The sequence below is a fragment of the Castor canadensis genome, chromosome 3 (genome assembly GCF_047511655.1).
Source record: "Castor canadensis chromosome 3, mCasCan1.hap1v2, whole genome shotgun sequence".
Lineage (NCBI taxonomy): Eukaryota > Metazoa > Chordata > Mammalia > Rodentia > Castoridae > Castor > Castor canadensis.
Genome location: NC_133388.1, coordinates 190,077,851 through 190,102,486, shown reverse-complemented (window position 1 = coordinate 190,102,486; position 24,636 = coordinate 190,077,851). Strand labels below are relative to the sequence as shown.

At 45.9% G+C, this 24,636-nt stretch overlaps 2 protein-coding genes across 5 annotated transcripts in view; one reads left to right on the top strand and one right to left on the bottom strand.

Annotated features, from left to right (window-relative positions):
• Window positions 1-9,643, top strand: part of Sla (Src like adaptor) — a 62,063-nt gene extending 52,420 nt beyond the window's left edge. For 2 of the 4 annotated variants that reach the window (XM_074069259.1, XM_074069260.1), the window contains 3 exons: window positions 1,928-2,059; window positions 5,817-5,949; window positions 6,789-9,640. In XM_074069259.1, the coding sequence (XP_073925360.1) occupies window positions 1,928-2,059; window positions 5,817-5,949; window positions 6,789-7,002 (479 nt within the window). In that variant the 3' untranslated portion in view covers window positions 7,003-9,640. Of the gene's footprint in view, window positions 1-1,927; window positions 2,060-5,816; window positions 5,950-6,788 lie in introns of all 4 variants that reach the window. The other 2 variants (XM_020184769.2, XM_074069261.1) reach the window with 2 other exon arrangements.
• The window catches only part of Tg (thyroglobulin), a 222,818-nt gene that overhangs the window by 75,473 nt on the left and 122,709 nt on the right, over window positions 1-24,636 (bottom strand). The window contains exon 41 of the mRNA XM_074069262.1: window positions 18,454-18,656. Within this exon, the coding sequence (XP_073925363.1) occupies window positions 18,454-18,656 (203 nt within the window). The remainder of the gene's footprint in view (window positions 1-18,453; window positions 18,657-24,636) is intronic.

Here is a 24,636-nt window from a genome sequence, read left to right as displayed (position 1 = left end):
AACTCAGTTTTCTCATCTGTGACATGGACAGAAAGCCCCTCCCTTGTAGAGTTGTGGTGATATTCAAATGAGATAACAGTTGTGGTGTTCTTTCTACACACCAAGGCCCTCCACACCAGTTCCCTCTGTGCCCCACGATGACATGAAACAGTGTAGAGAATGAGGCCAAGCAGATGCCGGTGCTTGCACACTCACCATGATCCTTATCGTTATAGCTTCCTGTGTCAGTAAACACAGAAGTAGCGAGTCCCTTCTGTAGCTCAGAGCCAGGGTCCCAAAACCTAGTTTCAGCCATGAATTACTAAGCGACTACCTCTTCTCTGAGCCATGTTCCCTCATTTACAGCTTGGGGTTCATGGTAGGAGAGCACTTAGCTCTGTGCTGGGGGTACAGTCAGGTCTTTAAGTCACAGGGGCCAAAAATACTTAGGAGGTAGGCCTCTAATCATTTGTAATCACTACAACTTTTTAAATACAGGAGACCTTTAAGTTCTCAGCCAGCTTCTTGCTCACTTGCTGTCAGAGAAGAAAAAAGAGCATCGGGAGGACTATTTCCTGGCCACCTACTAAGTGGTGGGCCACCTGGAGCTGGAGGCATTGCCAAGAAGAGTGGCAGCCAGGCTGTGGGAAGCAGGGGCTGTACATATGTGATTTTAAAAATCCTAGGACAACCTGAATGTGCAGGGGGAGAGCAAGATGAAAGCAGAGGCAAGAGGCCTTGTGCATGTCCCAGGAGTCCCTGGAGGTGGGACCTCCAGACTCATAGCCTCCTAGGATGGGCTGGTCAAAGGCAGGGAGGTCCACAGGGCACCACAGCTCAGTGGAAAAATACCACCCGCCAGGGAAGATCTGCTCCACTCCTGGGTATGCAAAGTTCTGATGGTTTTCCACTTGCCCCCTAGACCCGGATGCCGTACTCATCCAGTTCCCATAGAAGTCGCACTATCAGTGGTTCAGTGAGCAGGCCAGAGTACAGCCAGGTCTGCAGGCCCCTCATGATAGGCCAGGAGGCCACACCCAGGGCTGCTGTCTGTAAGCAGTGTGCTCTGTACTCCTCACTCAGGGTGCTTTCTCTGTCAATACAACACATGGGGACAGTCCCTGCTAGCCTTCATGAGAATGGGCAGAGAGTTATTGCTCAAAGTGGCTTAACCTCTGCCCAGCACAGACCCCAGGGACATCATCACTGCCCCCTCTCACTACCTTTTGAAAGTTGCACTCCAGAGACCCCAGAGGATGGAACAGAGGGACACTTAAACATGACCTCAGTCCAGTTCTCGCCTTTTCCACTCAGGGAAACAGAGGCTGTAAGAGAGGATGGTACATGCTGGGTTCTCTTACCAACCCGTGTTGGGCCATTAATGACACTGAAGGAGAAATGATGCCTTTCACATCAACATCCTAACAGCCATTTGTTCCACATTTCTAAGAAAACCAAATTTAAGTCGAGACAGGGAAGGTGGCATAACAGTGAGTTCCACTGATATGTGCTGCGGTGGCACTGGCGGAAAGGGGCTGAAGGAGAAGTTAACACTTCTCCGTGAGCACTCGGGAAGGGTTCAAGGACCACAGAAACTGATCCAAGGCAGCAGCCAAGCTGTAGGCCATGAGTGCCGCCTCTGGAGTCGCAGGGACACCCCAAACGTCTTCTCAAACAGCAAGAGAGACAGCTTGGAGACCTGTGTCAGCAAGGTCATTACCAGTACATTTAGGAGAACGTGAGGTAGCATGCTGAGGGCTTTAAGCAGTAGCTTCACCTAAGAGAAATTCCAGCTGTGGAGGGGCTCCCGCTCACACAAGTAATATGTCCTAGTGTCCCTTGGTGACCCAAGGTGAGCAGCTCTCTGCCTTGGTGGAGGTGGGCTGCTCACCTGGCACATTCGGGTGGAGACATGTGGATGCTATTAACTCCCTGTCACCTCTCTCAGGTTTCTATTCGCTGTCGGTGAGGCACAGACAGGTGAAACACTACCGCATCTTCCGCCTGCCCAACAACTGGTACTACATCTCACCAAGACTCACTTTCCAGTGCCTGGAGGACCTGGTGAACCACTATTCAGGTAAGAAGCAGTGGGCTGTGGAGCAAGCCCTCTGCACTTCTGAGCACCCACTGTAGTCTAGGCTGTGGCTCTGGGCACCAAGAAAAGCTAGAGATTGTCTCCTGCTTTCTGCCATCCTGACTTCTTCACATGTTCATTCAGAGTGTAAACTTTAGACCAAACCACACTGCCTGTGAGTGCTGCTTAGAAAACACAAGGTACCACATCTCAAGTCAGCCCTCTCTCTGTCTATAAATAAAACAGACCTAGAAGCCCCTGTATGCATAACCACAGTCAGTTTGTACCCCAATTATGTGGCACTACACTTTCAGGACTCTGGGGCTTTGTGCTGAAATGCCTCTCATTTTCCCTTTTTTGCTTGTCAAAATCCTCTTCAACCTTCAAGGCTAACATGACACATCACAGGGATTAAGATTAGCTGTCCATCTTCTCTGACCCAGAACATGCCAGGGGCTTCTCTCTCTAGCACCCTGGTAGATCCACCATGTGGCACAGTTCATTGTGGGATAGTCTGTTTGATGACAAGCTCCCAAAAACTAGGAATTATATTGTGTTCATCTGTGTATCCTTCCTGGGCCCAGGAGAGATGTCCAAGTTTTCCTGGCCAACCATGATGGAGCGCATCATCCAGTATGGAGGCAGAATTGCATGGTGGTGATGGAGCCAGAGGGAGAACATTGAGTTAGACTGTGAAAGCCTTGGATGCCAGTTTAAGAGTTGGAATTTTACCCTATGACAAGGGACAAATTGGAAACAGTTGGCTGGCTGAGTTTCCAAACACTGGTTCTGACCCCTCTGTGGCTATATTCCAGGTCTGCTCATGGAAACTAGGCCTTCTTTGGCTATTTGCCTCTTTGTGTCTCACTTTCTTCCTGTGCTGTGCAGAAATAAATTGCTCCTACCTTCTAGGGATATAGTGACAATCATGGGGCTAGTGTGTGGAAGGTGCAAAGGACAGGGCCTCCTGGCACCTTACCTAGAGCACCTAATGAATGGCAGCTGCTTTTCCTGGATGGAATTGCTTCTTTCTCTTCTTTTCCTCTGCCCTACTGGAGGGAGGAATTGAAGAGCAGATCTGGCTTTATTAGCATCTTCCTTCTTCTGGGTTCAGAATGCCTGATCTTCCACCCATGGGCAAGCTTTGCCAGAATTCTTTAGGATTTGGAGTCTTAAATTGAAGAAGCAAAGGAGCCCACCTCTGACAAGCAGCAGGTGTAAAGGAGCAAGGGTTGCTGGGAGAAGCAGGTCTAAACTTGGCTCTGAGCTGTGGGAGCTCTTGGGCAGGGCCTCCACCTCTCACAGCTTCAGTTTTCATTCATGGAAGGTGGGCGAGAACAGTTCTTCACAGAGCACTGTATGATTACTAAATGAAATCCTTCATGCACCATGTCCAGCCTAGCACAGCATGGCGTATGGTGGATGCAAAAAAAAATGATAACAAATATTGCTTCTGTGCTAACTGGAAACCTAGCAGCTAGCTAAAACTGAAAGAGGAAGGGAGTCCTGGAAACAGCCTCTGCTGGGTACACATACAAGTTGGTTGTGGTATTTGGCTCTTAATAGCAATCATCTGAGGGGTGTGCAGACCAGAAGTTTTGCATAGACAACAGCAAACATGAAACAAATGCTACTCAGCAGAGCTCTTAGGGACCAGGAGGCCACGAGGCTGAAAGGCCAGGAACCCCCAAGTCCACCTGAGCTGCTGGACCAACAGGAGGACCTTGCACTGGAGCAGAATTAGTGCCTTCCAGAAAGATGCTCCTGGCCATTGCATGGATTTATGGGGTGCAGCCATTGGCTCACCTCTGTGAATAATTGGGGAGGATCTGAAAACCTAGAATGCTTCTTGTGCCTCTTCTAAATCTGGCCAGAACAGCAAAGAGATATAAAGGGGAAAATGGGGCCCCTGAATGCAGAGAGGCTGGAGTCCAGGGTTCAGAGCAAGGAGCAGCTGGCAGCTGTGTGGATTGTGGATGAGTGAGTGAGACGGTGTGTCTCACCTGAGACACAGAGTAGGCATCACCTCCATTCAAGAGGCAAAGCCCTATTTTCAGAATGTGTAACTGGATCAGAGTCAATGAGATGGGAATATCGGTCACATTTCTGTCACCCTTAGCAAGTGGCTCCACCCAGGATCCTCTGTCTTCTTAACCCAAAATGGGTACAAAATTCCAACTGCACAATGTTGAGGCAAAGTTGAGAAATGAAATGAGTGAGGCCGGCTCAGCCCTTGGCGCCTGTCCCGTGCTTGTGACTGTGACTCCATTTGCTCCACACCATTTAGTTTCCACCCCAAGTGTGACCCAGCTACTGCAGGGTGCTCTCAGAGTGTGCTTCACTGTACTGCAGAGCACTGCTGATGTTTCTAGGCTGATTTCTGATCTCCTCCCCTCCTGGGGAGATAATTACTGTAGATTGAGATCCAACCATACTTCCTTTGACGTCAGCTTCCCACCTCCTATCCCTCCAGTGTGCCCACCTAGGCTCAGAGTGAAATCTTCTAGAAACCAGCAACAGGAGTGGGGTTGCCACCTTGGCCAAGCACTGTGTACTTCCTAGACAGTTTCCTTTTATTCTGGGGAAAAGACATCCAAGAGCTCCACAAATCAGCTGGTGGATGGGGTTGGGTGGTGGCAAAAGAACTATGATGTGTTCTCTAAAACTTGATAATGAGTGACCTGAGACCAGGATGGCCTAGCCCTACTGGAGTCCAGCTGCACATATCACATCCCAGGCCACAGTGTCTCTCCTAGGACCGGGGGAGCATTGGTACCTCAGATTGAGGACATAGACTTGCCTTAGTCTCTCAGGGGCTCAGGAAAGCATGGGCCAAAGTTGCTCCTGAGAATATGGGCAGGGAGGATATGACATATGGGGACCACATCTCTGTGTTCTCAATGATCTGGGAGACCTGAGGCCATAGGCTTAGATATGCCAAAGGAGCCAAGGGGCAGAGAAATGGGTTCACTGAACTTTCATTCTCTTTCTGCAGGAGTTCCCAGGGCTGAAGGGGGCTTTCTTACTCTCTCATACTTCACATTCCCTCTCTTGTGTCTTTATCTTTGCTTCTCTCCTACCTCATTCCTGTGTCTTCATACTGTTTCTGCTCTCTTCACTCCCCCCTACCCCCCCAAACACACTCCTCTTCCTCTTTCTCTCCCTCCCCTCTTCTTACTCCCCTTCCTTCCTTCGTTCCTCTGTCTTGCTTTCTTCCTACAGATGAGTTTGACCCACTCCGCTTGCTCTTCTAAACACTTCTTTGCATGCTTTAGGGACATCTGCATTACACATGGGCCCAGGCCCCACCCATTCTTACACACAGTTTCAGTATATTTAGATGGAATCTGGCCTGCTGTGAAACCACTGCCCTCCTGTGGGCCTCTGTCAGCTGTTCTCTCTGGTTCCCTCATTCCCCTCACTCTGCAATGGAAAGGGAGGTTCAGAGGTTCCAGATCATCCTGCATCAGGCACAGCTGAAACTCAATCCCAGGTTTGGGTGACTCTGGATCCAAAACCTACTGTTTCATTTGCCTAGCTATGTACAGAACATGGATCATTGGAGTGCAATAACACTTGCCAAACACCTGGATGCGTGACTCCCCCCAGCCTTGCCACTCCCTACCATGCCCTTTCCACATCCTAGCCTAGTTTTCCCAGGCCAACAGACTGGGGGCCAGGCTGGAGTGTGTCTCAGGCCCACACTCCACACTGACTGTGGCAACCCAGGTCCCTGATCTCTGTCTGCTTCACTCCACAGAGGTGGCTGATGGCCTGTGCTGTGTGCTTACCACTCCCTGCCTGACACAGAACACACCCACTCCAGCAGTGAGGGCCCCCAGCTCGCCTGTCACCTTGCGCCAGAAGACCTTCAACTGGAAGAGAGTGCCCAGGTGTGTGTGTGTGTGTGTGTGTGTGTGTGTGTGTGTGTGTGTGTGTGTGTGTATGTGTGTGTGTGTGTGTGTTTATGTCCTCCATAAATATCTGAGAAAAAGACTGTGTGAGCCTGGCACATGAACCCATGGCCAGGGACAACCCAGACAGGTGCAGACTCTTGGAGTTCCACAGACCCAGCTTCCATATGATGCAGAGTGTGGCAACTTCCCACCAAGACTCACTGTCCACCTGTTCTTGAAAGCATTTAGAGTCACTAGTCAGTGTGAACAGCACATTTTCTAGCAGAAATATACTACCTTCCTCTATCTAATTATTAAGTCATTATTTACACAAATAAATCTTGTACAAATTTAATGGGATTTTAAACCCACACACAACAGCAAAATTCTAAGAGAAAAACAATCTTCCGCTATTTTGTTCTCTTTATTCAACTGTCAGCTAAGGGATTGTAAGGTGCATGTCTGTAGTTTGTGATTGGGGTATCTTATCACTTGAACATGGCTCCAGAGATCCCATTGACAAATTCAAAGAAAATCAGCGCTCAGAATTAATCGAACTATTCTTCCTTTTAAATATCATAAAGACCTGTTCACTAAGAGTTATAATTGGAAGTTTCAGCCATTTGAAAAAATAGTAGTTCAGAAAAGTGAAGTGATTTGTCTAAGATCACACAGCACACAGATGTAAGAACCTGCATTGGAACAATAAGTTACAGGGAGGTTAACCAGGCTCTTTTTTTTCTTTCTTCACTTTCTAATTCTTTGTCCTGCATCCCCTCCTCTGTCCATGTCGGTCTCTTCATTCCCTTCCTCTGCTCCTGTTTTCCCACTCACAGACTGCAGGAGGACCCAGAGGGAGCGGAGAACCCGCTTGGGGTGGATGAGTCCCTCTTCAGCTATGGCCTTCGGGAAAGCATCGTATCCTACCTGTCCCTCACCACGGATGACACCAGCCCCTTTGACAGGAAGAAAAAGAGCATGTCCCTCATGTACAGCGGGAGCAAGCGGAAGAGTTCATTCTTCTCTGCACCACCCTACTTCGAAGACTAGCCAGAGGACAGAGGCCCTGGCTGGCATCCAAAGGACAGCAGTTTTCTGACTGTCACCTATGATCCTGTGAAAGGCTGAGTTCTCTGGTCCCTGGACACCTCACATCTTCCAGAGGCCAAGAGAAGCCACATGGAGACTCCAATGTGAGTCTTTTCTCTGCCTCATGACCAAAGGAGCTCCTCCCTGGTGTCTGATCAATGCAGCAATACCACAACGTGTTGACTCATGACGATGAGACAACATTCGTGAGAACCCAGTGTGTGTGTGTGTGTGTGTGTGTGTGTGTGTGTGTGCGCGCGCGCGCGCGTGCACACGTGTGTGCCCGTGCATGTGTTTGTGTGCACACCCAGTATAAGGGAGGACAAGGACACTCACAAGAAAGTGCTCATGAACTGTTCTTCAGCAATCAGTGGGGACTGCCCCATTCTGTATCCCTGGGAGAACTTGCATCTGAGAAAGGCTCAAGGAAGATGAGCCGAAGGCTGCAGCTGCAGACAGTTTGGGTCAACAGGGAAGTCCCTGACAGAGCTGCCTTCACCAGCCCTGGGATACCTTGGGGACACACCACCTCTCTTTCTAAGGGACATGTGACACTAACCACTGGCCTGAGAGATTTATTAGCTCTGAGCCAGGAGGAGCTTTGAGCATCCTGGTATCAAATCCACACAGGCAGGGCAGCAATCAGGTGGCCGCCCTACTCTAGGAAGGCACATGGGAGAGAGGGAGGCTGCTGGGGGAAGGCAGGTGGCAGTGCAAAGGCATGAGCTCCTGGGACTGATGGCACAGCTGTCCACAGAGCCAAAAGGGCTTCTCCAGCCTGGGGTTCTGGCCTATGCAAAGTCACCTTTATTCCTTCAGGATGGTCTCAGAAGGGGTTGAGTAAAATCCTATGTCAAGTGTCAGGCCAGAAAAAAATGAACAAGCCCTAGCCCTCAGCAGCGTGCTCAGAGAGGAGACAGGAAGAAGAACAGATCAATGGCTAATGGAACAGTGGGTGAGGAGGGAGCCAGCACTCACAGCTAACACAGGACAGGGGGCAGGTGATGGCCACCCAGGGGTTCATGTTCCTGTGGATCTGCATTAGGGCTGCTGGACTGAGGAGGTAAGAATGGGTAAAATCATTTCAAAAGGAAACTGATCCAATCCATTGTAAAGCATGAACTCAGTCTGCATTTTACCCTAAGAAGGGTCTGACATCCATGTGAATAAGAATGCCATGCCCCATGAAGGGGGAGCCAGGCCTGCTGAATTCTGCCTTATTCAATTGTGAGACAAGGGAGAGGTGCAGGGCATCTTGAGAAGGGGGAGAAGGGGAAGCTTTGGTCCAAGCCAGAGCTGGATCCTGCCTGGGAAGGGAGGTAGCCACAGACGGATGTATGACTCACTGTTCCGTGGAGGAGGGTACGTGCATGTGGTATGTCTGTGACTGTGTGCACATTCCACAGCCTTGACCTCAGCCTATGAGTGGAATGTGCATATGCATTTAGAGGACTTTCTGTATCATCAGACTCCAAGTGTTTAGACGTGGAAACATTTGTGGTTCCTTACACTCCCCTAGGGCTGTTTCAGAGAAACCAGCCAGCTCATGAGAAAGGTTGTTACACTGAGGAGAGTGACTTCTACCTCCAGGCAGGCAACCTCCTGGCTCCAGATGTCTGTTTAGTATCTCCTGTGTTGTTTATGTTGTGACCAGTGTGACTGGAACTTTCGGGGAGCATTCATGGGGACTTGTAAGTGGGATGCATTACATTTTGCTCAATCCTGTATTTATTTCTGATTAAAGTAAACCTAATAAATATTTAACCATGAAATGGGGGAGTTCTGGGTTGAGTTGGGTGGAAGGCCCCCTCAGGAGCTCTGTGGGTTTTGGTTTTCAAGGAAGCATGCATCTGCAGAGACAGATGAGGCTGGCAAGAGACACTTACCCTGGTCGTCTGCATCTTGAAGTGGGGGATTGAAGCAGGGAAAGGGAGCAAATTCTTTGCCATTGCTATGAAAATTCCATGTCTGTACATTACTTGTAATACTCCAACTACTCATTCTTCTAAGAATTTACTGCACAAATGTTCTTTTGGATAACAGTTCAATAGAATCTACTCTAAGTGCTGGGGCAATAGCAGTAGCTAACAGATGAGGTCTCTGATGTCATGGAGCTTGGGGTCCTAAGTAAAGAGACACTTTCTGAGGAAGGGGAGTAACATGCAGAAAACAGCAGGCTCCATGCAGCCCTGACAGGTGAGAACCCTTTAGATGAATGCTGAGGAGGGGCCTCCAAATAGAGGTAACATTTGAGCTGAGGCCTAAAAGAGGAGCAGCAAACAATCATGCAAAGATAGAGGAGGGGTAGTGCAGGTAATAGGACACCAGGGCTGTTCCTGCAAGAATGATCAGGGGCTGAAGGCACCAAGAGATGGGCCGGTGGCCTGGGCTGAAAGTGCTGGACAAGGGGGTGCCCTCAAGAGGGAGGAGTGCTGCAGGGCCCCAGAAGGAAGTAAGGGGATTTAGCATTTACTCCAGGAGACATAGGAGGCCATGGTAAGGATCTTAGAAGGGAAGTGATAGCATCTCATTCATGTGTTTGAAAGATCACCTGGCTGCTGTGTGGAGGATGGATTTTTAAAATTCTGACATTGTATTGTTTACTTGGCACATACTTAAAGCAAACAGATGCAAAGAGTTTGAAAATAAAAGGGTAGAAAATTTTGCATGGAAGAAATGAATGAAAAGGGAGAAAACTTGTTCTACATGTTGAGGCAAAATGGAATTTAAGGTGAGAATAAGTTACATAAGGGCAAAGAGAGATGTTACAAGAGAGTAACCAGTTGAGAAGGTAGAATGCTTGCAACCAGCGCTAATCAAATGATTCAGTTTCAGAGTACATTACACAACTATTATAGGGACATATGGACAGATCAATACCTTCATTTGAAGATTTTAATACCAACCTCTCAGAAACTGCCAAACCTGCCAACTTCTTCTGGCTCATTTTTTGACAGAAGAGCTATATAGTGTTATCCAAATATATATGCTTCTTGATTTGTTTACTTATCAAAGTACATTATATGCATAACGGAAAATGTCTCAAGGAAACCAGTTCTTTTGTACAGTCAATATATGCTAAAAAAGACCAAAAGAAGAAAAACAAGAAATCTGGGATACACACATAAAGTAATATTGAAAAACACAGCACATCAGCATCCTTCCACTTATGACCTGTGCTCATAAGGCAATCGATTAGAAGCCAATTTTCAAAGGGATGGAAAAATTCTATAATTCTCAATGTTTTTTTAAATTGGGCTATGAAGAAAATCATGAGGAGAGCTAAGATGATGAATTAGAGATATCTACCGCTTCTCTGTGTCTCCAGAAATCTGAAATAGAACCTTAGGCTACAAGGAAAAGCAGGCAGTTTAGATAGACAAGGAAGGGCACAAGTAAGGAGTAGACAGAGACCAGGGGAAACCTGATGTATCCAACTCTAGATCTCCAAAAGAAACAAAGGACCCTGCTTTAGAGTGCTGCAAAATGGTATGCGAGGGGGACACTGAGGTGTCAGTGGGACTGCAAGAAAAAGAAAAGAAGAAAGTTCCCCCAGGAAACCTCACAGGCACACAGACTGTCGCTCGGCATAAGTGAAGTTTGGGACAGGAGGTCTGTGTCCCACACAGCAAGCAGAAGCCCAAGAAGGGGTTCTCTGTACTTCCTTGCCCACTCACCAGTGCCATGAGTGAGTCCAGGGGAGTCTACCTAGGAGAGCCTTTAAGATAAATCCCCCATCTGGGAAGAGCACAAGACCTTGATTTTTTATACCTCCAACCCCAAAGACCTCCTCAACTCCATTAGCTAAGCAAATGACCATTTTAAGAATCAGAAAAGTAGTAGGGACTTCAACTCAGATCTGTAGTCACAGAACTACAAGCATGGATATTGCAAGCTGTGTGTCGAGTGTCACCCACAAGTGGAGTACCTGCCTGGCATACTTGAGTGGAGATAAGAAATCCTACCTGGGGGCAAGCCTGAGGCTACACCATGACCTGAGCCCCACCCTGTGTATTAGGGTGGAGAGCACAAGCTTTGCAGGGAATGCTCTCCACACCCCATACCTAGAGCTGTGGGCCAGCATACTTAGGAGGAGCTGGCAACCCGTGTTCCTGAGCTCCCAACTGCTTCTGGCATTCAGAGCAACATTGCACCCCTGCCACGGGCACTGCTGCATGGTAGAAGCTACTCTGTTCCCTGCAGCTGATGCTATGTGCTGGAATCTGACCTGCCTCCCAGAGCCACTGTCTTACACCTGCAGCTACTGAAACTCCTGGAGCCACTCAGAATCATAGTGCAGCACTGTGCCAGGTGGCACTCAGAGGGCAATTGCAGGTAAGAAACCAGCAGTGAACACATCAGAGCAACCCTGGACTGAACTCTTAGGGCCAGATACTGGCTATCCTGCAGGGATCCAGACTATATCTATCCTCCTCATCAGCAAGGAAGAAATGCAGATGGGTTTTCTTTTTTTTCACTGACTGTTTTGTCTTTCCCTGAGAGACATATTTCTTGTATCTCATTCCATAGACTTTTCCTGCCTTTACCTATTGTCCATCTTTTTTTCTTTGCCTACCCCTCTTTTTATTAATTAATTTTAATACATAGTCTTTTAATAATTTTCCAATTCCTAGTTTTCCCTGTAATAACACTAGCTCCTTTCTTCTATATACTTTTTGGGGGTGTAGTTGATATTTCCAATTTTAAACTACACTTAAATATATAGTTTGCTTTTGAATTGTTGATTATATTAATTCTATCAGAGTTCTCTCTTCTGAATGGTAGTGAAAGAGTTATCCACCCCAACATATGTGAAAATCGCAAAATAGAAACAGAAGTAATATGAAAAAGCAAAGTAATGTGACTTCTCCAAAAGCTTATGACAACTCAATAACTGAACCCAAAGATAATGAAATGTCAGACAAAGAATTTGAAAGTTTATTTTTTATAAATAATGACTTCAAGGAGGTCAAAACAAGAACAAGCCAAATTTGACAACAGTAGATAGAAAGAAATTAATAAAGATTAGGGTAGAAATTAATGAAATGAAGGCTGAAAGAACAACACAATGAATCAATAAAACAAAGAGCTGGTTCTTTTAAAAGATAAGACTGAAAAACCTTTAGCCAAATTAACTGAAAGAAAGAGGAGAAAATCCAAATTGACAAAATTAAACATGAAAAAGTTTATATCATAAATACCAATAAAATTCAGGGAATCATTAGAGAATTTTTTGAAAACTTATATTCTAACAAAAATTGAAGAAATATTTGTCGACATATGATCAACCAAAATTGAGCTAAGAGAATGTAACAGATCCACAATAAGCAAAAAGAATGAAGCAGTAATAAACAGTCTCCAGCAAAGAAAAGCCCAAGACTGGATGGATTAACTAATGAATTCTACCAGAATTTTAAAGAAAAGCTAACACCAATGATCCTTAAACTATTTCATAAAATATAAAGGAAAGGAATGCTACAAAAATCATTCTACAAATCCAGTATTACCCTGATACCAAAACTGAATAAGGATACAACAAAAAAGAATATTAGAGACCAATTTCCATGATAAACATAAACACAAAAATCTTTAATAATCAAACACTTGCAAACAAAATTCAACAACACATTAAAAAGATCACACATTCTTATCAAGTTGGTTTCATTCTAGGAATGCAAGGATAGATCAACAAATGCAAATCTATAAATGATAGCACATAAATAGAATATATGAACAAAAAAATCACAGTCATTGCAAGAGATGTAGAAAACGTCTTTAATAAAATCCCATCTCTTCATGTTGAAAACCCTGAAGAATCTGAACAGAAGGAACATACATCAACATAATAAAAGCTGTATGTGACAAACCTATAGCCAACACTGTACTAAATAGGGAAAACTGAAAATTTTTCCTCTAATAAGGTAAGAGAAAAAAAGTGAGATAGAAATAGGAAAGAAAGAAGTTAAATTGTCTTATTTGCAGACAGTCTGATCCTATACTTAAAAAAACCCTAAAGTCTTCATAAGAAAACTTAGTTCTGATAAACACTTTTAGCAAAATAGAATACAAAAATCAGTAGCTTTTCTATACAAAAATAACAAACATGCACAGAAAGAAATCAAGAAAACAGTCCTTCCAATAATCTCAAAAATAAAATAAAACACATAGGAATAATATTAACTAAGGAGGTGATATTCCATTCCTCGGCATATATTCAAAGAATTTTAAGTCAACATATAATAAAGATACCTGTACACCTAAGGTTTATTGCAGTACTATTCACAATAGCTAAACTATGAAATCAACCGAGTACCCATCAGCTGATGAGTTAATCAGGAAAATGTGTTATGTATACACAATAGAGTATTCAGCCATAAAGAAGAATAAAATTATGTTGTTAGCAGGAAAATGGATGGGACTGGAGATCACCATGTTAAGCAAAATAAGCCAGACTCGGAAAGACAAATACCACATGTTTTCTCTAATATGTGAAATCTGGACCTAAAAAAAATGACATGAATGCAAAAGGGAGACTGCTTGGGCAGGAAACCACTGAGAGAGGACAGGGTGGGGGGAAGGAGAGGGTGATATGATCACAACATATTTTATGCACACATGAAAACAGCATGATGAAATCCACAAAAACTGCAAAAAACATAAGTGGGAGGGGGTAAGAGAGAAATAGAGTGGGTGAACTTGGTCAAAGTGCAATATATGCATGTGTGGAAGTATCACAATGAAATCCTTTGTACAATTAATACACACTAATAAAAATGAAAATTATGCAAGAAATAAAATACTTAGAAACAAATGGCATTTGCTACTTTTCAGAACTTCTGGGGCATAGCTAATAATATAGTAAGAGAGAATCTTACTCATCAAAATAGAGAGTACTGATCAGCAAACCAAGAAAGAAGTAAGGAAATTGCCCTCTGAATCAGGAGCTAAGAGAATGTCACATGGGCACTGAACTAGGAGAAAGCTGACGGAGATGAGAAGGGGTGATGTCAATGATTTAGTTTTAAAAACAGCCATAGTGAAGACTTTATAAAGCAAAATGTAGGATCGATATGATAGATAAAGACATGAATCAGCACAATCAAAAGAGATGAAGAAGGAGAACAAAAGCAAGTCAAGTGCAGCTCTACTTGTAAGGAGGTCTTCAGGACAGCGGAAGCCCTGTGTTACAAGATCTAGAATGGCGGGGATGGCCTTCCTCCTTCCCTATTCCCCCTTACTGTCTGGATCCACCACAGCCCAAATCCAGCCCTGTAGATGAGGTGTAGGTAGGTCCTCAGTGATGGCCAAGAAATGCATAGAAAAACTGAGGGCCCTGTGTGATGAACCTGCACTGCTCACCTCAGGAACTGTTATGAGAAAGAGAAAGAAACGAGAAGCTTCTTCATTCCATAAGCTGCTTTGGTGTTGGGTCTTCTTGTTAACAGCAGCAGAGAGATGGTGCAGAAATAAACCCGCCATCTGCCATGATGAGGTAACTTCACAGAAAACCCAATGAAGCCAAGAGATGAAGCTGACCTCCTTACTTCTCAGTCTTTGTTTGCTGATCAATGTGCTGTGTACGTTTTCAAGCATCTGGTTATAGTAGAAGCAGAATCAGACGTGTTAGAAAAATAACGAATCTATAAAATAAGGCAGAATTCCTAAAAACTGTAAGTAGAAGTCTCTTTGCTAAGGTGAGATTTCTTCCATGCTGAGAGACAGAGAAAGGTGTGAAGGCTCTAGTTTGGATGAGCCTGAGGGATGGGAGGAAACTTCCAGTGCCACTGGACCTTTCAGTGCACATCAGGAGGTCTAGAAAGAGGTAAAGCATTTCATGGGAATGGTGACAGCAAATGAGCCTATGGTGGAGGGGTCCTGCAGGATCGTGTAGGAATGGAGCAGCAAAAGGCGCAGGGATATTTAGCAGCAGGCTAATTTAGCAGGCCAGATGCTAAATACAGAATACAGAATAGGAACAATGTGGTGGACAATGTGGGAAACCTTTCCTGGGTTAAATCCCAGAGCACATGCCAATGTCTGCCTTCCCCTAAACCTGCCCTGTGCTGCAGAATGGCATGCTTGCAACAAGTCACTTTCTTCCTCCAAGCTGGCCTTAGGGCGGGTGAAATACCTTGGGACTTGCTTAGGTTTAGAGGTGACTTTCCTCTGCAAGGGAAGGGGAGCTAGAATTTATTGAGTCCCTGTGGCAAGCAGAACACCTTGTAAACCTTATGGCATGACAGATTGTCAAGTCCTTTGGAGATATAATTAATAAGACCAATTTTATAGAAGAATGCAAAGTGAAGGTTTTTGCCCAAGGTTGTGATCTTAATGCAGACCCATTTGATACTAGTTTGGGGAACTTTCTTTTACATCTTGAAACCCATAGTTCTTGCATAACCAGCCTGATAAAGTAGGAAGATAGGATTTGGCTTTAGATTCTAACTCCTAATTCATTCTTTCTTTGCTGAATATTCTTTGTAGGTCACTAAACCTCTCTGAATCTCATATTTTCTTATCTCTAGATAGAAAATAAAATAAAGACCCTATGCCAATCAATGTGAGAAATCTGGGATAAGATAACAAAGTATTTCATGGCCCCAGATATGCTATACTGATGTAGGTTTAGCATAATTATCACCATGCTTCTCTTTGACCAATGTGTAGACAGTTCCAGCCTCCAGATTTGCAAAGAAACTTAAGATTTTACCTGAAGATAAATTGCCAATACACATTAATGCTCCAAACAGCTGTTGGTAAAGAACACATTTAAAAGCTGCTAATCTACTAATGCATGTTAGTTCTCTGAATTCCAAATGATCTCACATGTATCCCAAGGACTTCTGGGAGCAGTTGGAAAAGCTGCTTCCAAATGCATAAAACAGAGGGAGGATTTATTTTTAAACACACTGCCATTTGTTAAAACAGATTAGTTTTTGAAATTCCCCAAACACCTAAACCTTCAAAAAGAAAAGTCTACCTTCTGGAAGCATTTGGGTGTTTCCTGGGTCCTAGTGTATGTCTGGTGATTCAGAAGACCCTAGAGAAATCCCTCCAGGATCAACTCAGAGCAGGAAGTTCTGTTCTAACACCAGTAATTGAAAGCTGTTTGTACTCAAATCCCCTGCCACTAAGATGGACAGACTTCAGAGGGACAGAGTGAAGAAAACCAAAACACAGGAAAGGGGTGACAGCAGTGGATGTGAGCCAGCCTGTGGGTTTGGGACCTTTGAGAACAACATTAGGACACCGGTTATTCACCTGCACACTAACTTCCCTGTGTTCATTGTGGAGCATATGCTCATTGCAAGGTGTGCTGAGTGGGATACCCAGGGCCCTGTGGAGAGCAAGGCATAATCATCCCTGCTCTTGCAGCTTCATCATGTGATCAAGGCAGACTTGGCACTAAGAGCAATTAGTTACTGATAGAAATCATACCAAATGCTGTATATTATAGTCCAACATAAGCCATAGAAAAGGTCCAGTTCTAAGACTGAGAAGCTAGAAAGGCTTTCCTATTTGATGAGAGTGCAGGCAAGGAGAAGGATGGGAGAAAGGTCTCCCATGCCAAGGAAAACCCCGTATGAGGCAGAGCAGAGTATGGAAGGAACCCAAGGAGAATCAAAAGCTCCTTTGGCTGACAAAGGCAGGAGAAGTGGCTGGGGGCTCTGCTGTTTCAGGAATGGTGACAAGGTCAATCCAAGGGCACTTGTGGCCTTACAAAGATCTTCTCCATCCTTCCTCATCAAAGATGTGGACTCCTGGAAGGCTAGGAAAAGCTGGAGTGCAGCTACATGGTCTTAGAATTGCTAGTGCGCCAATGAGGGACTCAGCCCATGGTGCTGGTCTTAGTGGTTCCCCATCTTTCCTTAGCTTAGGTTACTTCAGTCTCCTGATTGCTTCTCTGCTTTCAGCATCCCCCTCTTAAAATCACTCTCCACTTAGTTCTAGGGGAAGTCTTCCTGCAGAGGAAGTCTAAGTCAGTTTCTCACCTGCTTAGAAAGTTTTGGACAGCACCTCATGTTTACAACAGCATGTTTAGCCATATGGGGAAAAACTGTATGTCTACCTAATCTATTCCCATATTGCAACATTATTCAGCCTTAAAGATGAAGGATTTTCTAATACTTACTCTTCCATTGATGAACCTTGATGATGGCATGCTAAGTGAAATAATCCAGACACAAAAGGAAAAAATCTTGTATGACTCTGCTAATGTAAGTTCCCTATAGTAGGCAAACCCTAGACATGGAAAGTAGAATAAGTGCTCCCACAGGCTTAGGGGATGGAGAGAATAGGGAGGGAGTGTTTAGTAGGTAGAGTTTCTATTTGGGATGATGGAAAAAGTTCTGGCAATGGATAGTAGAGATTGTTACACAACATTGGGAATATACTTAATAAACAAAATCAGAGTTTTTACATGATTAAAACCTAAAATGAAACAAACCAGTAAACAAAGAACAGTCAAATCAAACAAATCCTTAGGTATTTCCACATGCACTCAGGACAAAGCCCAAGTGGCTCAGTGCAGTCTGGCTCCCTCTGCCTCCACACTGCTGCCTGGCAGAATTCTGTCTTCTACCAGTCCTCATCACCAGGACTCTGCATGTAGTTTCTGCCTACAGGACCTTTGGCATTTAGACCAGATGCTCTATGGAATATTCTCCAGGGATGTATCTTCTAACCCCCTCCTTGCCCTATGCTGACCAGGGCCTCCTCTTTGACCTGCCCCAAGATCCTTATTTAAATATCTGCCTTGAAAGTGTGTCTCCTCTGCCCAGTTCCCACAAGGCTCCTGTGAGCTGGGATGACTCTTATTTATTGTAGCATATCCAGAAGCTTGCATAGCACCCTGAATGCACAAAAAATTAAAAGCTACTCAACGACAGAACAACAGACATCAGGGCTCATGCTGTGACCAGCCAAGTTATTGCTTTCATCCTAATTTTTGTCATCATCACGATGACTATATCAATAGCAGTCTCATCATCGCCACCACCACAACCACCATCATCATTGTCGTCATCACCACCACCACTACCACCATTATTATCGCCATCACTACCATCACCATCACTGTCATCATCATTCAGCAAGCATTTCAGCCCATAGGTAGAACTCTGTGAATAAGTTCTAATTCTTGGCCTCCATTCATTGACTGAACCCTATTGAGGCCTTCTCAAGAAACAGAGAAACTTCACCATCAAGAATTTTCAGCACTCGGACATAAGTGGAAAATAGTCAGGGAGCTCATTAGCTTCCTGATCCACACATACCTAGGAAGACAGCCATAGTAGGATCCACAGTCAATACAAAGGATAGGAGAAGACACAAGCAACTGTGTCTCTTGAGCTGGGCTCAAAAGGCAGGGAGACACCTTGGGGCAGACTGAAGGCAATGCAAGCCACTCACCATCAGCAGAGCCCTCTGGAAGAGCCTGGGGCTGGTAGTCCTGGTTGTGAGAAGGTGGATGCTGGCCACATCAGCCCCACCACGGTCCGCAGCCAGGGTCACACGCTGAGGGTCTCCCCCAAATGCTCCAATATAGGTCTGCACCCAGGTCAGAGCCGCCACCTGGTCCAGCAGTCCCCAGTTGCCAGTCACCTCGTCTGAGCCTGCATAAAAGAGGAAAGCTGTTTACCCTTTGTGATTTTGCAACTTTGGATTTAACAATAGTGGTGCTGTCTATGCCAGGCACAAGGCTCCTCCAGGGCTCTCTTATGCCTCAGGTCAGCACTGTGGGAGGGATAGTGAGAAAAACATGGGCTTTGGAATTTGACACAATCCCACTTGACTTCCAGCTCTGCTGGAAGGAGACCTTAAACACCTCCACCTCCCTGAGCCCCAGTTGCTGTTGATGCTCAGGGTAGAGGTGATGCTTATTCAGTTTCTCCACCTGGCTTGGCCATCTGAGGGGAGGAGGTTTTCCCTGCCCATTCTCCAACCCAATTCTGCTCTCTCAAACAGAGGCCAGACCAAGTAGCTGTGGATGCCATCCCACTGCTTCATCTTCTGTGGCCTTAACAGTGTAAACCTGAAGCAATGTCTCCCTTTTTATAGAATTCAAGAATTATTTGTGTGAGACCCAGCACTATTTTTTTAATGAAATGATTCAGACACACACAAAAAAGTACACCAGAAAACATGTACTTCCCCTTAGCTTTTTGGGACACTGCACACCCTACCCTTCTGACTGTCCTGGAATTCATTGCATCCTCTGTGTCAATCTGCTTCACAAACTTGTCCTCCTGCATTAAACCCTGAAACCCCACACCTCATGCTGGCAAATCTGAAGTTCACACCCACCTTTTCTCATTCTGCCTTCAGAGACCTCAGCAGACCCCATGGTTCCCACTCCCACATGCATGGAGGTGACTTTCAAGCCTGTCAGCAGCCCAGGCCACTCCCAAGCTCCAGACCTCTCTCAGGTCTTCACAGGGCACCACAGTTATGAATAACAAGATTTGCTATCAAGCAAGAAATGATTTCCAAGTCCAAATGCTCCCAATTAGAAAAAGCCAGGAAAATCTTGCAACCTGAATGTCCAACCCAGAATTTGCAAAGCTGAACTGAACAGCAGCTCAGTGCATAGTAGTGATACAAATTATTGTTCCAGATAGGTGACTTTCAGAATTTCAAGTGTGTTTCATGTTCTGGGTCTGGTGAAGCCATTGGCACAACTCAGTCCTCACTGTGGGCTTTTCTGGATTGCTCATGGGTTCTGTTTGTCGAGGTATGTGTGTTTGTTTTATCCTAGGTCTAAGGCAGCCTGGGCAAGCAGGGCTCCAACTGAGCAAGACCAAGACTTCCAAATGTAGGAAGTGACATCCATGGCTGCCAGCAGCAGTGGGGGAGGGGTATTTTGACCCTCACTTCCCAAATGCCAGCTTTCCACTGCATGAGGGCCAGTGCTGACATTGCAAGTTTACAGACTTCAAGAGGCCAGAGCTGGGGGTGCTGCAAGAGGCCCTCACCAAACTGGTATGAACCAGGCTTCCTCTGGTGCCAGGCCCTGTGCTAGGCACTGCTGAGAGCAGAAAAAGAAGAACCAGCCCAGACACAGCCCCAAGGCACACAGGAAGCAGGTAACAAGCCACTGTGCTGTGAGATGACCTGGCCCAGGCCTGTCCATAACTGGTAAAGAAAGGGAAACTTGGGAGCAAAAGACTTTGTCTAATTCAACAAACATTTGTCAAGAAATCAGTTGGGTAACAAAGCCTTAGGTGCCTACTTATGGAACCCTCTGCTCACAAAGCCTCCAAAACTCCTGTACCATGTCTGAACTACTTCTGGCTTTCACATCCTCTAGGAACCTGTCTTGTCCAGTCAGTCTGGCTCCCAGCACTGTCCAGGGTGGCTCATCACATCCATGTGGTTTCCTGTTGTCTGTGTGTGGCTGAGTCCCAGGTCTCCTCTTCATCGTTCAGTTCCAGACCCATCTCACTCAGTCATTGTACACGCGCGCGCACACACACACACACACACACACACACACACACGCACACACATGCACAGGCACACACACTTCGCCTGTGTCCCCTTGATGTGTAACCCTGCTCAGTCTCCAGGACAGGACACAGACAGGACTGCTCTTATTGGTCAGGCCCTACAGACCAGTAGGGAGACAGATGTGAATGGAAGATGCCTGACATTGTGCTATCACTGTATTACCCACTTGCCCTGATCCTCCCGGGCCCTTCTGGTCAGGACCACCCAGCAAATGTTCACCTGTGCCCTCCTTGTCTGAACTGAATGGCTCTAGCTGCTTACTCAGTTTCTTTAATACCTGGCAAGAGGCCCTTGGCGAGACTCAGGCAGTGCACGGACATCAGTAAAAGAAGTGGGGCCTGGGGCTGGGCATAGCCCTGACTCCAGTGCTTACTCCATGTGGGCCCCAGGCAGGGTATTTCACATTTGTGGGCTTTGATTCTCCCCAAGTGTAAAGTGGGGACAGTGATAGCACCTGCCTCATTAGGTTGTTGATGATTAAATTAGTTAATATTCATAAAGGCAACAGAACTGGGCCTGGTAAGAGACACTATAGAAGATGTGGGGTTTTGTTCTTTAAACTGAAGCTGGTTTAGGTCCCAATATTGTCTCGCTGATCTCTTAGCAGGACTTGCCTCATCTTCAATAGCAGACATAGCTGTTATGTGGGGGCCTGCTGAGGCCAGACTCTGCCTGTTTTTCTGGTTAGAGAGGACAGCAATCCTTGTGGATATCTCTGAGTGCCCAGGGATGATGAGGCCATGGGAATGTGTGGTCACTGGTGGCCTTTTGTCCAGCTCCCTAGACAAAACACACCTCCTCTTCTCCCTCCCTGCTGAGAGTCTACATGCTCGTTGTCTACCCTCTCCTCTGTCTCTGAACCCACCATCCCAGGTCCCTCACTGTGTGCTTTATCAGAACAGAAGGATCATCACTGGGGTCAGATGCCCCTGAGATCTGCCGCATGTGTAGGAAATGACCTCCCTTGGCCCATATCTGATCCTAGTTTCTTTCTAGCTTCCCATCTCGACAGGAACAAAGGCCCTTTAGGGCTTGGCTGCTCTTTATTCTGCAGAGAGTGAGTTTGTCCCCTGGGCCTCAGGCACAATATGACCTTCTGTTTTCATCTGTCACCAGTCTCTTGCAAATTGTTTCCAAATTCTGGGATTCTTGAAGCAGTTACGCAACTCATTTTCAGATGAGATATGGCTCGAGTGACAATTCAGCCTGACTCAGGGAAGGCCCAGGGCTGCTGGCACTGCCTGTGTAATCTGGAGGCACCTGGTGCTGGCCACAGGCCAGAGGCTCAGCAAGGAAACGACAAAGCACAGTTCTGCCTGGAAGGAGCCCCTGCTTAGCTAGAGAAAGAAAGGGTGAGCTAAGATAAATGAGCTGCTATGATTCATGTCATGAGCCACCCTGCAAGTCTTGGCATCTTCTATCCATGGCAGTCTATGTTGGGTAAGAATCATCCAGAGCACTCTGGCCCCATGGAGCAAGGGAGCTAGCTCCTTGTCTTGTTCAGATGCAAAGCCTGAACTCCCTACAGGATGCTAACTGAAAATGGAATCCACCGTGGCCCAGCTCTTTCCAGACTTCTGTGGTGAAATGCAGTTTCAACTGTACAGAATGAGGAGAGTGGGGAAGTGGATAGGTAGAACACAAAGGAGTTGTATGCGATAAAGCTTTTCTGCAGGAGGCTAGAATGGTGGGTCCATGGCATTAAGATTTAGCAAAACGTGCAACATAAACAGTGCACCTGAATGCAAAGCATGCATTTTATGAATAATCATCCATCACTATTGCTAATCTCTCACAACAAATGCACCATCCCAAAGCATGTATTAAAAACAGGGGAAACTGAGGGGGGAAGTGTATGAGGACACTCTGCACTTTCTGTTCAGTTTCTCCGTACATTTCAAACTGCTGTAGATAATAAAATTTGTGACTTTTTTTAATGGAAAAAGGAATGATTGTGCATGTGTCGTAGGTTTGTTGAGTATGAACTGAGGTGGAGGTGGTGAGCAGATGCCTCCTGCTGTCACTGGTCTACAGTGGCAAACAGGACAGGGACCATCTGCAATACAATTTTACAGCTCCTCCACCACCATGGTCTCTGTGCCTCAGTTTCCTGGTGGACCTCTATCATCTTTGCTCATTCTCTGGGCTGAACTGCAGGGAGGCCCAACTTAGGAGACCTGAAATCTCTGGTATGTGGGCCCTGATAGGAGGTCTGGTGAATAGAACAAAGGAAGCTTCCTGTGGTAAAAGAGAGATCCAGAAGAGAAGCAGATCCACAGGACATTTCTGGACCTTGGAGGAGGAGCTTCAGTACAGAGTCAACCAGCAGAGTTTAAGCCCTGTCAACCTCTGTGACCAGGACAATTGAGTTCATTAGCCACTCTTGGCCTCATTATTCCATCTGCAAAGTGGCCACAGAGCCTCACAGAGCTGCTGAGAAGTAAACAAATTCACCAGGTAAAACATCTGGGGAAGAGAGGCACTGGGAAAGTGTCACTTTCCCTCACTCTTGCTAGTAGTTTTTGCTGCAAAAAAAAAATGATCAGGCAGCATTGGTGCAAATAAGGAATACAAGGGTTGGGTATTCCGGAAGCTTTCATAACCTCCCCACACGCTGCCCATAGCAGCAGCCAAAACGAGTTCACCTCTCCAAAAGCATAAGATTTCTCCACAGGTTTTACTCTCTGAGGTCATAGTCCCTACCCCCTTGGAGACAGAGGAACATAGGGAAACTCACTCTCCTCTGCCTAGAAATGCTCTGAGCCAAAGACAATCGTGTCTGGGAAAAGCTCCCTGGGATCTGCTTTAACCAGAGCTGTGAATTTCACCTGCCCACACTGCCAGGCAGGAGCTGCAGGCTCAGCACACCCTGTCAGCCTTATATTTGAAAAGACTAAGAAAACCTAGTGAGAAGCTTTTCTGTAAAGAACATAAATTCACATGTAACTAGTTCTTTATACTTCCTCAAATCTTTCACAAAACTCCAGCAACCATGCTCTATTTCACCGCTACCCAGCGTCTCTTACAGAAAGAAGAGCCAGGAAGCAGGAAGCCATCTGTACCCGTAGGTCCCAGCCAACCCTCCTCCCAAGGAAAACCTGAGACCCACTCTTCATTCATGTCTCCCACACTGGCATTGGGCTGTGCTTTGCCTTCACTCACTACTTGGTTCCTAGGGCAAATCTTCTTGCTTGTTGTCCAGTGTAACATCTTTGTGGCTCTGAAAGCCTCACACTCTGTCTACACAGCCTTTGTAACCCGGTGCCCCTGAATTTCTCCTTATACTGGGGAGCTGAGTACCCACCCACTACACACAAGCCAGTTTAGCCCACCTTTTCAGCCCTTCCACCTGCCCATCCATTCTTAGCACAGAAGATATGTTGACTCTTCAGATTCTAAGGCCTCTCCCCTCAATGTCCTATGGTGGTGGTTGGAGGAGAAGAAGAAGGCATGAATGGAAGGTGTTTGTGTTGGTCTGAGTCTCAATTCTGTACTGGTGGGGAGGATGGAGGTCAGTGCATTGATAGAGATGGACCAATGTTGCAAGTGAGGCCAGAAATAAGGGGAAGTAGAAATCATTCTGTTGATAGAGCCTCTACCCAAATCTGATGACTTCCTGCAGCAGAAGAGCTATCATATGTCCCTCTGTAAAACTGGCCAGGGAACGTTAAGTCCTGTGAAATGTGGCTCTGCTAATGTAGTGACCACATGACATTGAGAAAGTTTATAACTTCCTAGGGCCTCAATTTTCTCTCCTAAAGACCACACACACACACACACACACACACACACACACGTTACATCATGTCACACTTGGAACAGCTTCAGACACATAACAAGTTCTCAATAAATAGCAGCTGTTATTCTCACCTAAGGAGGATGTGGGCTTGGCTGGAGGCCTCCTGAATGTTCTAGAGTTTCCACTGTGTGCTATGAGCCCAACTGGGCTTCAGGAGGAGTGGGAGCAGAACAGCTCTGAGATGTGGAGAACAAAGGGAGGAGCACTGGAAGGAGCAAGCCTCAGCTCAGGGGTGAGCAGCCCCTCGCAATAGTTTGGATCTGAAAGGCTGCCAAAGACCCTGTGTT